We start from the raw sequence: 14,484 nt of genomic DNA on the forward strand, positions 1-14,484 counted from the left end.
GTCTTAATACAAGAGATGACAGGTTGATGAATGGCGGGGGGTGAGATAACCACACAGAGGCTTGGTTACATACTTCCCCTGGGAGAGTGTTAGTTAGTCTAGCGACTTGGAAGCGACCCTCTCATTCTTCAGTGAAAAGTGAAAATAATCACGAGGCAGCATGATGGAGCACACGCGAGAACGAAAAATAAGGTCACATTCGAAGCGCTGTTATGATAAAACTGATGAAAAACAGTATTTACATGATTGTCCAAACAGAGGAGACATTACTGGAAGGTCTGCTATTCCTGGAGCCCTCTCGCCCCGGCAAATATCTAAAAGGAGATCACTTCTGCATCGGCATGTGGGGGAACTTACTCACCCCGAGACTCATCACTCGTCCAACCTCCGAACATCGCGTCAATGCCTCTTATAATTGCCGCTCATCTTTGACTAGGATGTGGTGTTAGAACTGTTCTTGTGTTTGCGTGTGGTGACTGGAAGGGGGAACTTCCTCAGGATTGTGGGAATGGGCACGAACTCCCAAGAGTGGATGAGAAGAAACCGGGTCAACTTGCTACTAAACAGCTGCTGCTTGAGCCGTAACAGTGGTGAAAAGCTGCTCATTGAGAAGTTCTCAATGACCTTGAGACGGAGCAGACAGCAGGCTTAAAAAAAAAAAAAAAAAAGCCGCTGCTGGTTGGCTCTGATCTCCTCCAGCTTTCAAGAGATGTGTGACTCCTCCAAAAAAGGCAGAAACATTTAAGCAACGTGGGGGTGGGGGGGGTGCGCGTCCTTAACTCAGCCCGTCCTGTTCCTTCCAGGCTCCGCACAACAAAGACCAGACACTTTCTGAGTGTGTACATCTGCTTTATAACAGGCCACTGTGCTGTGTTGTGTTGCTGCACGGTCACTGAGGATGCCACGGTCGCCACTTAACATGCTGTACCCAACAGTGTTTACAGGCAGCTGTGACTGCGACGCACATCTCATCGCTGATGGATGATGATTGCTGAAGGGGGGGAGAGCTCTTGTGTCAGTTTGCATTCGCTGACAGGGATTTACACATTCAGGCGCACACACACTTGCAGAATTCCAACATGAAGTCGCTTAAGCAGCATGGTTTAATTACTCCTCATGATATTATTGTGCCATGGATTTTACCGAGGGCTGAACAATTATATTGAAATCGCAAAACGGCCTAGTGGGGCGATATTTGTTAAAGCCAAAATATGATCTTTACACATCTTATGTTTTCCTGGGAAAAAATCACCATTCCCTCGGAATATCGCAAATCATAACGCAATCGCAATTCCTGTCAAAATAATCAGTACAATACAGGAGTGGCTCACGAATCGATGCGATTCCGATTCTTAGGGTCACGATTTGATTCAAAAATTGATACAATGCATAGTGGCAAATTATGGCATCAAAACAACACAGTTTGTATAAGATAATGTGATCACACAAAGGCAAACTTAAGACAAAAGTTAACATTTATTCATTCAAAACAAATAAAAACTAAAAATAGCTGTTTTTCAAAATAGAAAAAAAAACATTTTTTTTATTTTTTTTTTTAAATAGATTTTTGAAGTTTATGAATCGATTCAGAATCGTGAATGATTAGAATCGCGATTCCTATGTGAATCGATTTTTTCCCCCCACCCCGAGGTGATGGTGCCATTTGCAATCATATCGCCTGGCTCATCCATGCAAGTACAATATATAGTGGGACGGAGTCAAATGGACAAAAACATATCGCCAACTAGTGGTCGGAGGCTTAAATATCACACACGGAAACTCAATTAAGCATGTCAAAGAATCAATACTGCATCACTACATGAAATAACACCAAGTATATTATAGAATCCATCCTACGCTTGACTCGGAAGTAATAGAAGTATTTAAAGTTGAGAAAATCATGTGTGTTTTATGTGAATTATTGAAAGCAAATCAGAACTCAGAGAATCCTCCAATATACTCTATATAACATTTGTTCTGGATACACTTGTTGTATAACGAATGAAAATATGAAAATATGTTCATATTACGAGATTAAAACTGTTAACGCCAATAATCCAGTGAAGTAAATAATCCGAAAAGCACCCATAAAAGTAGAAAAAGTAAATGCCTTTGAGCAATTCTAATTTTTTTTAATTTATGGGACAGGGGAGGGGCATGCATCCCAGGGTTAAACCTGTGGATCATCTAATTCCATGGTTCTCAAACTGTGGTACGTGTCCCACCGATGGTACGCGAGCTTCCTCTGGTGGTTAATTAAACGTGTATTTTAACGTTACTTCAAGAGCTGAAGATCTTCTCAGGTAGTACTTGGTATAAAACCATATTCTTCACACACAGTGTTCCGTAGGTTACACACTAAACAAACAAAGGTCGTCAAAGTGTCTCTCTTTTCCTTTTTACCTGGCGAACGAGGCTGTTGGTTGTCGTGTCGGACGAGGTGCTGCCGTCCGATCCTTTAAATCGACCTTTCCTTCTCGCTCCTCTGCCTTGAGACTTCAAAACACAAACGAGAAAGCAGTTCAACTTTAAACCGACATAAGCGGAGAGTCTCCGTATAAGTGGAGCTTTCAGTGTTTTATTTGAATAGGGTTTTATCAAGTGCCATCAAACGACGGTAATTATGTGGGTGGTCTGATGTGACGAGGGGCTGGGAAAGTAATGCACTGAGCTGCAGAGCTAATACACTGTGAGTGTGTGTGTGTGTTATTAGTGTGGCAACAGAAAAAGGGAAATTGTGCCTTTTATTGCATCTCAATCACCCAGAATAAACCAACCAAATATAACAATTTGTACAATTTGATTATTTGTTCTTCTTCTTGAACATTTCATACATAATTTAATACTTAAATAAATGACTCTAACTCCAGTAGCCTACATATCACAAGCAAATATTATATTTATGTGACAGCTAAATTGCAGGTTATAATTTTCTCTTTATGACTCTGATCAATGTTAATTTAAACTCTTATCTCTCACCTAGTTTTATCATTAAAATGTGTTTATTTTTCCTTAATGTCATTTCATCCCATTTACATCGTCTGATTATTTAATAATAAAAGAATACACAAGCATAATCATGAACACATAAAATGATCCACATATCACTGAGACATTCAAGATATGAACTTGATTAATCGATTATTATGTTTTCCTAAACAATTAAAACAAGTGTGAATATGTTCTGGTTTCTTTTCTCTCTATATTGAATAAACTAATTAAAACATTTGTGTACACACAACAAGACATCTTTCTAAAAAAAACATTTTATGACATTTTCAAAGATTACTCGATTAATCGCGTCATGAAAACGTTGTTTCCAAACTTTTGACGCACTGACACAGACTTTTAGGGTTAAATCCACTTACTTGAAACATGGGCTGTTCCTGTGAGTCCATGTGTTTGTTCACCCTCGTTATTGTTGTTGTTGCTGCTGCTGCGCGTGGTTTGTGGCTCGTGACGACCATTACAACAAACTGTCCACATCTGATGTGCGCGTGGACAGACGCAGCTGAGTCTCTGAAGACATGGTTGTTGTTGTTGTTGTTGTTTTTTAAAAAATGTATTGACTAACTTAGGATCAGCTGAGCCGCTGCTCGACACACCTGTCGCTCGGCATAATTCTTCGAGTTGGAGGTGAGGAGGAGGAGGAGGAGGATGAGGAGGAGGAGGAGCTTGGGCGGAAGAGACGCAGCTCTCTCTCTCCTCCACTTCCCATGATGATGATGATGATGATGATGATGAAGAGGGTTTGACTTCTCGGATGTTCTAGCCCTCAGCATCATCTGTGCCCTCCTACACTGACTAACACCTCCTCACTGTGAACACAGCAACCGAGCACAAAGAGAAACCTAAAAAGTTCTTTTTTTTTAAGGCACTACTTACATTTCTAATACCGTGGTTCTCAAACTGTGGTGCGTGTACCACCAGCGGTACGTGAGCTCCCTCATAAAACGACAACAACATAACAAAACTAGAAAAGCACTCGGAGAGCGCAGACCTCCGCCAAGGCAGCTCAGCCCCGCCCACCCCCCCCCCCCCCCCCCCCCACGGAACACGCCCATAATCACTTGTTCCTGGTCCCATTGCGAATCTTTCCTGAAAATTTCATCCAAATCCGTCCGTGACTTCTCAAGTTATGTTGCTAACAAACAGACAAACAAACAAACAAACAAACAAACAAACTCCGGCGAAAACATATACATACATACAATTTACATAAAAGTTAGATACTTACAATTATTTTCTTGGATGTCGACTTACTTGGGGAAAGAGTCACAACTACTTCCGTTCCATTGAGCTTTCGCACCAAAGCTCAGTAGCCAATCAGCAGGCAGCTTCCTAAGGCCCCGCCCATGATCAGAATCACAAAACAAACACAGTGCAACAAGCAAACAGGGTTGGTACGGATTGGGTCGCTAATTTGCTAGAAATTTGACTTTGTCTCGAACTTTTTGCTTGGAAACTGAAATGTGTGACCCTGCTCACTCTCCCGCACCAAAGTCCATGGAGAAATATTGCATTTTTACAGGATAATTGGCTAGATTTGATCTGGCCATTCCGATAAGTATAGTGCGGTGCTTCCGATTTAAGGCCGGTTTGAACCGATTACCTGACCACATGATCCTGTAGTGTGAAGGGTTGACGTCACTGGACGCATGTCATCGCAAGTATGACTAAACATGTTTGATATGAAGATTGGGGAGAAATTCGCAGAACAATGTAAAGACAACACACCGTCAGAGATGAATTCTTTAATGGCAGCAAAACGGGTTTTAATTTCAGTTTCTATTATATACTGATGGATGTCACCTTGCAAATAAGAGCTGATATTCTGAAAACCTTAGACCAGGGGTCACCAACGTGGTGCCCGCGGGCACCTGGTAGCCCGCAGGCAGCCAATACGGTGCCCGCGGGCTCACTTCACTTCACCTCACTTGCATGTATCCGTATGATCGCTCAGTAAAATATCTTTGATATTGTTTATAAAAACTGGTAATCGTTAGGAGTAAGCACTGGAATGAATGTGTATGCAGTTGAATGCATAATATTAATCATTTAAATGGTAAACAAACAAAAAAATATTATATGGTAGCCCTCCATATTATTTTTTACCCTTAAGGTAGCTCTCATCTCAAAAAGGTTGGTGACCCCTGCCTTAGACTGTGTGCAAACTGGGACATTGTTGATTCACTTTTAATTGTTTTATGTGTTGAAAGAAATGTGAAAATCTTGGGTTTTTTGTCAGTTATATTATATTATAAACCCAGTTACATTTAAATTGATGTAAAACAGAAGAAAATCTTCTCATGTGAACAGTTGCAACCTGAAAAGATGAGTTTTTGCTTGATTAAACAAATGTACCCTGTAATTACCTTCCTGTACATACTCTCCTGTAACTGTACACTCCAATAAAACCAAAGTGTTCTGCTTCTGAGGGGGAACTTTTAAACCACTTCCTGTTGCCCATTGTCGCCCTCTAGTGGCCGTGGGTGCGTTTTGTATTTTAAAGGGGACACCTTAGATAGATAGCTAGATAGATAGATAGCTAGATAGATAGATAGATAGATAGATAGATAGATAGATAGATAGATAGATAGATAGATAGATAGATAGATAGATAGATAGATAGATAGATAGATAGATAGATAGATAGATAGATAGATAGATAGATAGATAGATAGATAGATAGATAGATAGAGAGAGAGATAGAGAGAGAGATAGAGAGATAGATAGATGGATAGATGGATAGATAGATAGTTTTTTGTTCGCATTGAGTTTATTAATCATGGCTGGATGTCAGAATGGCCATTTTCTTTTGGAATAACAGTTAAATTCTGTGAAGTTAAAAAAAAGTTTTAGACAATCTAACAATTATAGCAACTTACTGACAGTTTTCTTGTAAATTGACCACCAACAGTTGGATAACCTGTGATAAGGAGAGCGGTTTTCCTTAAAATGAAAAAAAAAATGAAGGTCAAAATGTGAGAGTAATTTTACAGTAACAGGTGCACAGGGTTATAATCAGACAAAATTCCTTTCAAATCAAAGGGAAGCACTTTTATATTTCCTGTTTTGTGTCTTTTCCCCGTGTTCTTCTTCCCATCAGTTCGTTGTGTGCCGCGATGACCTGTTCTTCTGACACGTCTCTGCTGAGCTAAGTGAGGATAACACTCTCTTCCTTCCTCTGTCCTGGCAGCAGCTGCTTTGAAAAGGTGCACACATGCCACACAAAAAAAACGCCTCTTGCAAAAAGAGCAGATTTAAGTAAAAAAAAAAAACTGGGGAAAAGAAAAACAGATTTCCTGGAAATGCCAAAGGGGTTTGCTTTTTCAAAATAACAGCAGACATTCTCGAATGAGAGAAAGCGCTGTGGACTTCCTGCTATTGTTTTACCACGACTCGGGAAGTCGGTCAAAGGTGTCAGCTTTTTTTTTCCTGATGTGACACCTTCAGTATCACTGACTTTGCACTTAGTTTGTGAGCTTAGGAGGGCAAATAAACACAATCACTGTGTGAATTCTGCAATCAAACGGCTCCATGACACAAATTTAGGGAACAGCCGAGGACACGAGGATTTAGTCGATGACAACAACCCTCTAAAGCCCACTCTCTTGCTCAATATTACGAATCAGTTAAATGACTGGATTTCATTTGTTTAACTGTACCGACGTTTTCATCACATTCTCTTTGTTTCACCACCTCCTGCTGCTGCTGCTGCAGGCTCACTCTGGCCGGGTAAGAGCATGTGCACTGTGTGGGCCGCATCGCTGTCTCTCACTGCACAGCGTTAGTCATCCAGGTTGGTGGATGAGCAAGAACAAATGGCTCAGGTGGGTGGAAGTGGACTCGTACCGGATCACAGAGAGGCCTCAAAAAAAAAAAAAAAAAAAAAAAAAGAACGATGCCTCTGAGATGAGGGCTGAAAGCAATATTTCTGGAAAAAAAAAATATAGATATAAAAAAAATAAAGCAGCTTAAAGCCGCAGTACGTAACTCACGGCGATGACGTCACACTGCGTTCACACCAAATGCGCTTGACGCTGCATTTTAAAACAGGAGTAACCGTAAGCCAAAGAATTGTTGCCGTTTGCAGCCGCCTCACTTTACTAGCGCGGTGTTACGGTTGCCTGTGTGAGCTGAACGATGAGATCTAAACCGATAGGCTAAAAACAACGCAATTTGTTTGGATTTGAGTTACGCACAACAGTTTTACAGTCTTAGTTACGAACCAATATAGTGAGTCAAATAGGTTTTATAGCCTATAATTTGTCCAAAGCTGTCTGGAAAAGCACTAATGTATGCCATTTGGTGCTTATTTTCAAGAAAACATTAAATAGTAAATGAATTAATAGCAGGTGTCACCTAAACGTCATGTACCAATGCAGAAATTACAGCTCTAAATCAAAATATAAAACAAATATTTAACAAAAGAAATCCCACATGTTGTACCTGATGCTCCTACATAAGGTCATTAGACTGAGTCGCATAGAATTCTGGCACCCAGGACACCGAACATACAAAAATAAATCATCATGTATATATAAAAAAAAAAAAAAAGAAATCAGGGATTCATACAACTATATAAACATACTGTATCAGGCTACAGCATCATGACGAGTCACATTGTTCTAGACAAACAGCGTTGGGCACAGCAGCAGATCATATAATAAGACACTAAAAATCACGTCAGTTTGAGTTCAAACCCCCGTATGAATACATTATCGTGTATCATCAGGGTTTGTGTGTGCGCGTTTAAAATTTGAGTTCATGTTCAAAGAGTGCGAGGAGCAGAAGACAAGACCATCCCATCAGCAGACCCAGGTTCTGCAGGACAAACAGGAGACCAGGCCGGTCGCTCTTCACTCGACTCATCTCTGGGAGCTGATGAAAGACGAAAAAAAACGAGAGTGAAATACACCTGGAAGACAACTTTTCGTGTGATTTGTCGATTGCTTTCGTACCATTTCTACCAAAGACAAGTAGAGGAAGATCCCAGCGGTGACGGCGAAGATCCACTGCTGCACCTCTATCTCGGAGGAAACGAAGAGTCCGATGTAGAGGCCCATGAAGGCCGTCAGGGCGCTGAGGAAGTTCATGAGCACAGCGGTCTGCACCGAGAGTCCCGAGCTGAGCAGCACAGCAAAGTCTCCTTTTGAGACGAAAACCAGACGAGAGAAGTCGGGTCAGTCTCACGCACACACACGCAGAGCGTTTCCTGAAAAAAGTGCTCATGAAGCAAACACACACACACACACACACACACACACACACACACACACAGTGACCTCTCACCCATCTCGTGTGGGATCTCGTGGCACAGGATCGCCACGGTGGTCGCCATGCCCGTCTCGGCAGAAAAGGAGAAGGCCGCGCCGACCGCCAGGCCGTCTGCGAAGTTATGCAGGCTATCTCCCACAATTACCATCACGGCCAGTAGAGGAACCCCCTTTCCTGGAAACACAAGAGGAGGCCTGTGTCATTAGACCGGGGGGGGGGGGGGGGGGGGGGACAATTGCTCGCTCATGCCGGGGCGACTAATTACAAACATTCATGTGTGCGATGAAGGGAGCTCACTCTGATGTGAAGGCCTCCGTGCGTCTGCGTGTTCAGGAGACGTTTCTGCACACTCCATGTCGTCCACCACCGGTCCCTGCAGGACACACGTGATTATTTATAGCACACGCTTTAAAGCACGGTTTTATAATTCGAGATTGCACGAGACGGATTCATTTTGTTCCAGGAATTTGCTGAGAGGTAAATCCAAAGTGTAATGTTCCAGTTTTGAACCTGGACCCTGATCCATGATTCAACACAGTGATATGAAGTGCTTTCTGAATGATTCAATACTTCTCATTCTCCCAACATCCTACATTCCCCGCCTACACCACTCACTCTGAAATGGCCGGTTATATAAAACATTCTTTTTTTTTTCATACATAAATTCAGCAGGATACAGCCGACTGACACTTGGTGCTTGTTAGTGTTGAACTGTAACCAAAGCTGTGTCACAGCAAACACTATAATGGAGGACTGGCGTGGGAGTGGACCCCCTCCCCCCCTTCAACTGAAATGAATTATGCTATCTTTAATTAAACGCACAGTGCATTGAAAACAATAGCAACAAAGTGTGAACTAAACTTTTGTTTCACACGCAGAAAAACACAATTTGGCAGGATATTAAATATTGGTAGGTTAGGTTAAGTAAATACTGGTATCAAAAAAAGAAATTGTCCTCTCATGAAACGCAGCTGTGGGTCATATGCAAGTTTATAATAGTTTGGGATTTTTAGTTAGAGCAGGTTTGCTAGTTGAAATTTTTGTAAAAAGCTTAGTTTTAGTAATAATGGGCGATTTGCCAAGTGCAAGATGCTGCAAAAAAAGTCATTGTAAGTATTGTGCAGCCATAACATTAGATCTCAGGTTGTAAAAAAAAACAAAAAACGCACAAAACAAACTGAAAACATTTCATTATGAACAAAAATACAGAAACAAAATACATTACATATGAACCCAGAAGGATTACATATTAAAGAAATGTACAAAAACTGAGCACATTTACACCACAATTTTAGTTTAGTTTTATAAACACAAATCACTTAACGCTAGTTATTGTTTTTTTCTTTATTAAACTCAAGCTTTTACTTTTCATTTCAGTTAACGAAAAAGTTTTTTGTCAATTTGAGTTTTTCGTCATTTTGTGTACTACATTGACCTCGGTCGTATGCACGAATTACGACCCATAGCTAGGTTGTTACCCCCTAGTGGTAGTATAAATAATAGCCTGGTACCTTGGATGTGTCGTCATCAAGTAGCTTCAATGAGGTCGATAGGACTTGTCGGACTTTTACATGCATTTTTTAAAAATATTTTTATGTCACTGTGCAAAACCTTACCTATGGGTGATATTCAGGGGTTGGTCAAAACGACCCATAGTTACTTTTGACTAGGAGGACAGGTTGGTAAAAAAAAATGGGGGGCCCAAAAATAAAGTAAAAATAAAGAATCTTTAACAAGGCGAACTATCAAACAGGCAAAAGTTTAAACATAAACGGAGAAAACAAAGTTGCAGACCAATACAGATCAACAGACCCAGGTGTGACAAACAAGACACAGGTGGAACACATTAGGGCGGGGCAGACAATCAGGTAGGACAGGAAACAACAAGGAACTGAGAACTAAAATACCTAAGGGTAAATAAAACAGTTCGACACTCACGAGCTGTACGGTGGAGATGGACTTGCCCCTCTGTGACTGACCGTTACAGCTGAGCTCCAGAGAAAGCTCCCTGTCGTGACCCTGTGCAGACACAAAAACATCCATCTGGTTACTGTTCGACCACAATGTGTGTGTGTTATTGTTATGAAGACCTTACGTGGCCGTGGTAAGGAACTAAAAAGGAGACGAGTCTTTCGATCAGAAAAAAGCCATAAATCCCAGCGATGATGCCCAGAAGCTTCCACAGATACTCCTTCCCTTCAGCGTAGTGTCCACCATCGTGGTGGTGCGAGTCGTCGTGGAGGCCCAAAATCTGCAAAAGCACCACACCTGATGGCATCATTACTGCAATAATAAACATTATGTGTGCATGGTTATGGTGGAGGTTTATACCTGCGGTATGAGGTGCAGGAGGGCGTCTCCTGAGAGCGTCCCCACTGCCAGACCCACAAACAGCTGCAGGACCAGAGTGTAGGTCTCCTGGCAGGAGTTGAAGAAGATCAGGCAGATACCAAACATGGAGCCCACGGTGATGAGCAGGACGGCGGCCGTGCTGTAGCCGTACTCTGCAGGCGGAAGAGAGAAAGTATTTTATTTCTGACTTAACATAAGCAACACATATTCAAGTGAATATTCCTTTATGTGATATTTTTTTACTTGTTTTGCTCTCCAGGTCTGCCTTTCCTAGTTATATTTGACTGAATATTAGGGCTTTAACAGTTAATGACCTCATTGTCTAATGGCAGGACGATGGCAATATTGTGGTCTACACAAATATCACACAGTGGTCATTTTTAAATATGTTATTCACAGGGTTAGGGTTAGGATTAAAAAATGAATAATATTAGTATATGTTCACAATATCAGTGGAATCGGGTTACAGAAGCAGTTACATTGGTGTTATTCCTAATTAACCTGAGATGTTAAATCTACCTATTTAATAGATTAGAACTCCTTAAATTCAATTGATGACATTAAATTTAAAATATTCAATCTGCGATCTGTAAAAGAAGGAGACTCGTCTTACTCTCGAGAGAAGTGGGCAGTGATCCTGTTGTTTTGGCCTCTGCACACTCACAGGCATTGCCTAGCAACTGCTGAATAATGGCTGGGCACATTTGTCCAAAGTGCTCCATGGAAATGGGCGAATGGGGATCCAGAGCATAAATATCCACCAGCTGCTCGGCTGAAAAGCACACCTAGTTGTGTTTTTCGAAGGAAAAGGCACATTTGGAGTTGGAGTTCCAGTGAGGTTTTCGCTGCCATCATTGAAAAGTTTAAACGTGTCAAAGCCCCTCACCTGTGCCCATTCTCTGCTTTGTGCTCTACTTTCCTGGTTAACGGCGTCCACCTGACGCTCTGCGATGCTTCGCCTCTTCCTCTTCCTGTCGCCAGAGACGCCGTAGCCGACTCCCAGCTGATGAAGCAGCTCCTCTAAGTCTGAAAGTAGGAGAAAACACGACAGGGTTCAATGCAAGGGTCGGATTCATCTGAAGCAACTCTGTGTTTCCAGTCAAAATGTCAAAACTCAGAGTTTTTTCTCTGACTTCTTCATTCATCCATAAGACAGAGAGAGGAAATGCCTTTAAATCACCTTAAACATGGACTCACAGGAGCTACAGGTCTGTTACCATGGGATGCTAATGCTACAGCGAGCAGCTAATCATAAGACTGTAAATCGAAGGTGTCAAACCTGAGGCCCGTGGGCCACATGCAGCCCCCCTTTATTAGGTTTCTTATGTCACGAATTAAGTGAACAGTTAAGTATATATATATTTAAAGGTGCATTATGTAATAAATCTAAAGCAACTGGCCATAAAATACTGAACTCACCAACAACAAAAGTACAGCCAAAAAATTTGCATTAAAAAAAAATATTTTGCAGACTGCAAATCATGTTTATGTTTTGAAATCATGTTTTGGCATGTGGAGCCACCTACCGCCGTCTACCAATCATTGCAGTCAGTAGAGTCTCAGCTGCCGAGCAACGAAGGGTTGCCAGTTACGTCTAAAAAACGAAAAGACCTTGGTATTTTGAATTTGAATGTAGTAACCGTTTTTGGCCACATTCTTACATATGGCACCTTTAACCATAATTATTATTCAACCAGGACATTAAAAATCTTTTTGAGAACCACCAAAACAGTTTCAAAGAGCTCTAGTGAGCTACTTGATGCCTGCAATCAAAGTTGCTATCTAATCTTTAAAGATTCAGTTTATTATCCATATATGTCTTTTGTTATATTTGCGTCTATCAAGGTTCATAGTGGAGAAAGGTACATATGCTAACAATATACATGTTAAATTGTTGAACCAACCCAGGCGGGACTTGAACCCACAATCACCAGCTCCGGAGGCTGATGCCTTATCCATTAGGCCACTGGGTCGTTGACTGACCTCATGACCAACTCACCTACGAGCTGCAGGTAACTCGTTTGATTCAGCGACTGCAGAATGTAGTCGCTGAAGAAAGCGGGCGATGGAAGGTCCGTCCGTCTGAAGCAGTGTCCCTGCAGGATGTGACCGACGATGGCCGCAGCCACTCTGGACACCGACGACTCGTCCGCACCTGGACGTTCTTTCACGTCCACGTCTTGTAGCAGATGAGCGGCGTCGATACACTGCGGGATCAGAGAGGGGGATTAACGCGTCTGGGGTAGCTAAATCGAAAATCAAAGTAAATAAAACACAACTACTTGTAAATCAGATGAGGTGTCTTGACCGGACGTGGGGTCGTAGTGCTGGTTGACCAGCTGCAGGATACTCTCCGTTTCACTCAGGGACAAGAAGTGGTTGTCCTCAGCCGGGTGTAGATTGGTGAGGGCCAGATGGTAGAAGCGATAATTGTCAGATGCAGAGGAGGACGAGGAGGAGGAGGAGGACGCGAGGGAGGAGTTGGACACGCACAGATCCTTCATGTTAATTATGTAGTAGAGCAGAACAGTGGAGATCTGCTGGTAGTCGTCCTCAGAGAGGAACGCTTTCCTATCGTCTCCGAGCACAGAGAGAGCCACGTCTGTCGTCAAGCACTGAAATAAGAAGAGAAAGTTGAAGAATAAGTCTTAAGAGTGATTTTTTTTCGTTGCATACACATTGAGCTACTTCTCAAGAAAATGGCAAGCTTTGTGCTGTCGTTTTCTCTTTGAATACAAGCCGAATTAGACCCACACACAAAATAAAGAAGGTTAAGCGAGTGGGTGAAGCACCATTCGGTGTCAGAGGGAAGCAGAGCGTTTGGCAAACAATAGCCTGAGAAGTAGAAGAGTTGCTCTCTTCGTTTTCTAAATCTCACTTTTCAAGGCTCAAGGGACAGATCATCTCATTGTGAGCCCACTTTCGTAAACACGTGGAGGACCTCTAACTCCACTGTGTCAAAACTGAAGGATATCTAAAGCCACTCGGCAGTGAGGTCAAGGACTTAAGCCTCCACAGTCACTCACATTCCATCCATAACAAGCACATTTCATGGACTGAGCTGAACACATAACAAGTACTTTGCTCGATGTAAACGTCGTGACCTTACCTTGTCACAGTTGTCCTCCTCTGAGGTCCCCACCTGCTCTGCGCAGTGCACGGCCTGAAGAAGTGCAGCGATGAGGACCCCGGTTTTGTTCGTCTGGAGCCGCGGTTCTCCGTTGGTCTCCAGGGGGAGATCCAAGGCCTTGAGGACCTCCTGCAGGTAGCCCCACTCCTGCCCTTTCACCTCCACAACTGTCCCGGCGAGAAGAAGAGGCAGCAGGAGCAGCAGAAGGTTTGGACTGCTCCTCGGGTGCATGTTCCCACGCAGGACATCCGACTCTCTCGGGCTCCCAGGACTGGCAAACGGCTGGAGAGGCTGATGAACGTGGAGAAAGGCCTGTCAGATCTGGTGGAAGACTGAACCAAACTGTTACAGATGCCAAAGGGTCGGCCGAACCCTAGGGCCCCTCGGTCCACGACAAAAAGATTAGTGCAGGCAAGTGAGAGAGAGCGAGAGAGGAGGAAGAGAGCGAGAACACGGGGGCAGAGGGAAAGGGGCATGAATGGGGAGTGAAAATAAGGTAGAGTCAGACAACTGAAACTTTGTTCTGATTAACTGACGCCGATCACATTTTTCTCTCTGGCAGGTTTCGAAACATTCTTACCAGGGAATCAGTCTCCTCCCTCCCCCAGAACACAAATCTCCCTACCAGTGACCTTCAAATCCGATGTCATCATCATGAGTTTAGACGTACAGAAACAGAAAACAAAACGCACGCACGCGTTCCCTTTCGCAAAAGCCTTTCC

The 14,484-nt window shown here is 42.6% G+C and overlaps 1 protein-coding gene across 1 annotated transcript; it reads right to left on the reverse strand.

Moving 5' to 3' along the window:
* Positions 1-7,755: 7,755 nt before the first annotated feature.
* Positions 7,756-13,993, reverse strand: LOC310937290 (zinc transporter ZIP12-like; the record flags this gene model as incomplete). The annotated part of the gene is made up of 12 exons (XM_083901520.1): positions 7,756-7,884; positions 7,965-8,152; positions 8,296-8,454; positions 8,578-8,653; positions 10,219-10,299; positions 10,376-10,531; positions 10,612-10,784; positions 11,246-11,417; positions 11,519-11,658; positions 12,632-12,839; positions 12,915-13,247; positions 13,742-13,993. 12 exons carry the CDS (start codon positions 13,991-13,993, stop codon positions 7,756-7,758), a joined length of 2,067 nt encoding a protein of 688 aa, XP_083757646.1.
* Between the last annotated feature and the right edge of the window lie 491 nt (positions 13,994-14,484).

The sequence above is a fragment of the Microchirus variegatus genome (genome assembly GCF_963457635.1).
Source record: "Microchirus variegatus genome assembly, chromosome: 15".
In the NCBI taxonomy this organism is placed as follows: Eukaryota; Metazoa; Chordata; class Actinopteri; order Pleuronectiformes; family Soleidae; genus Microchirus; species Microchirus variegatus.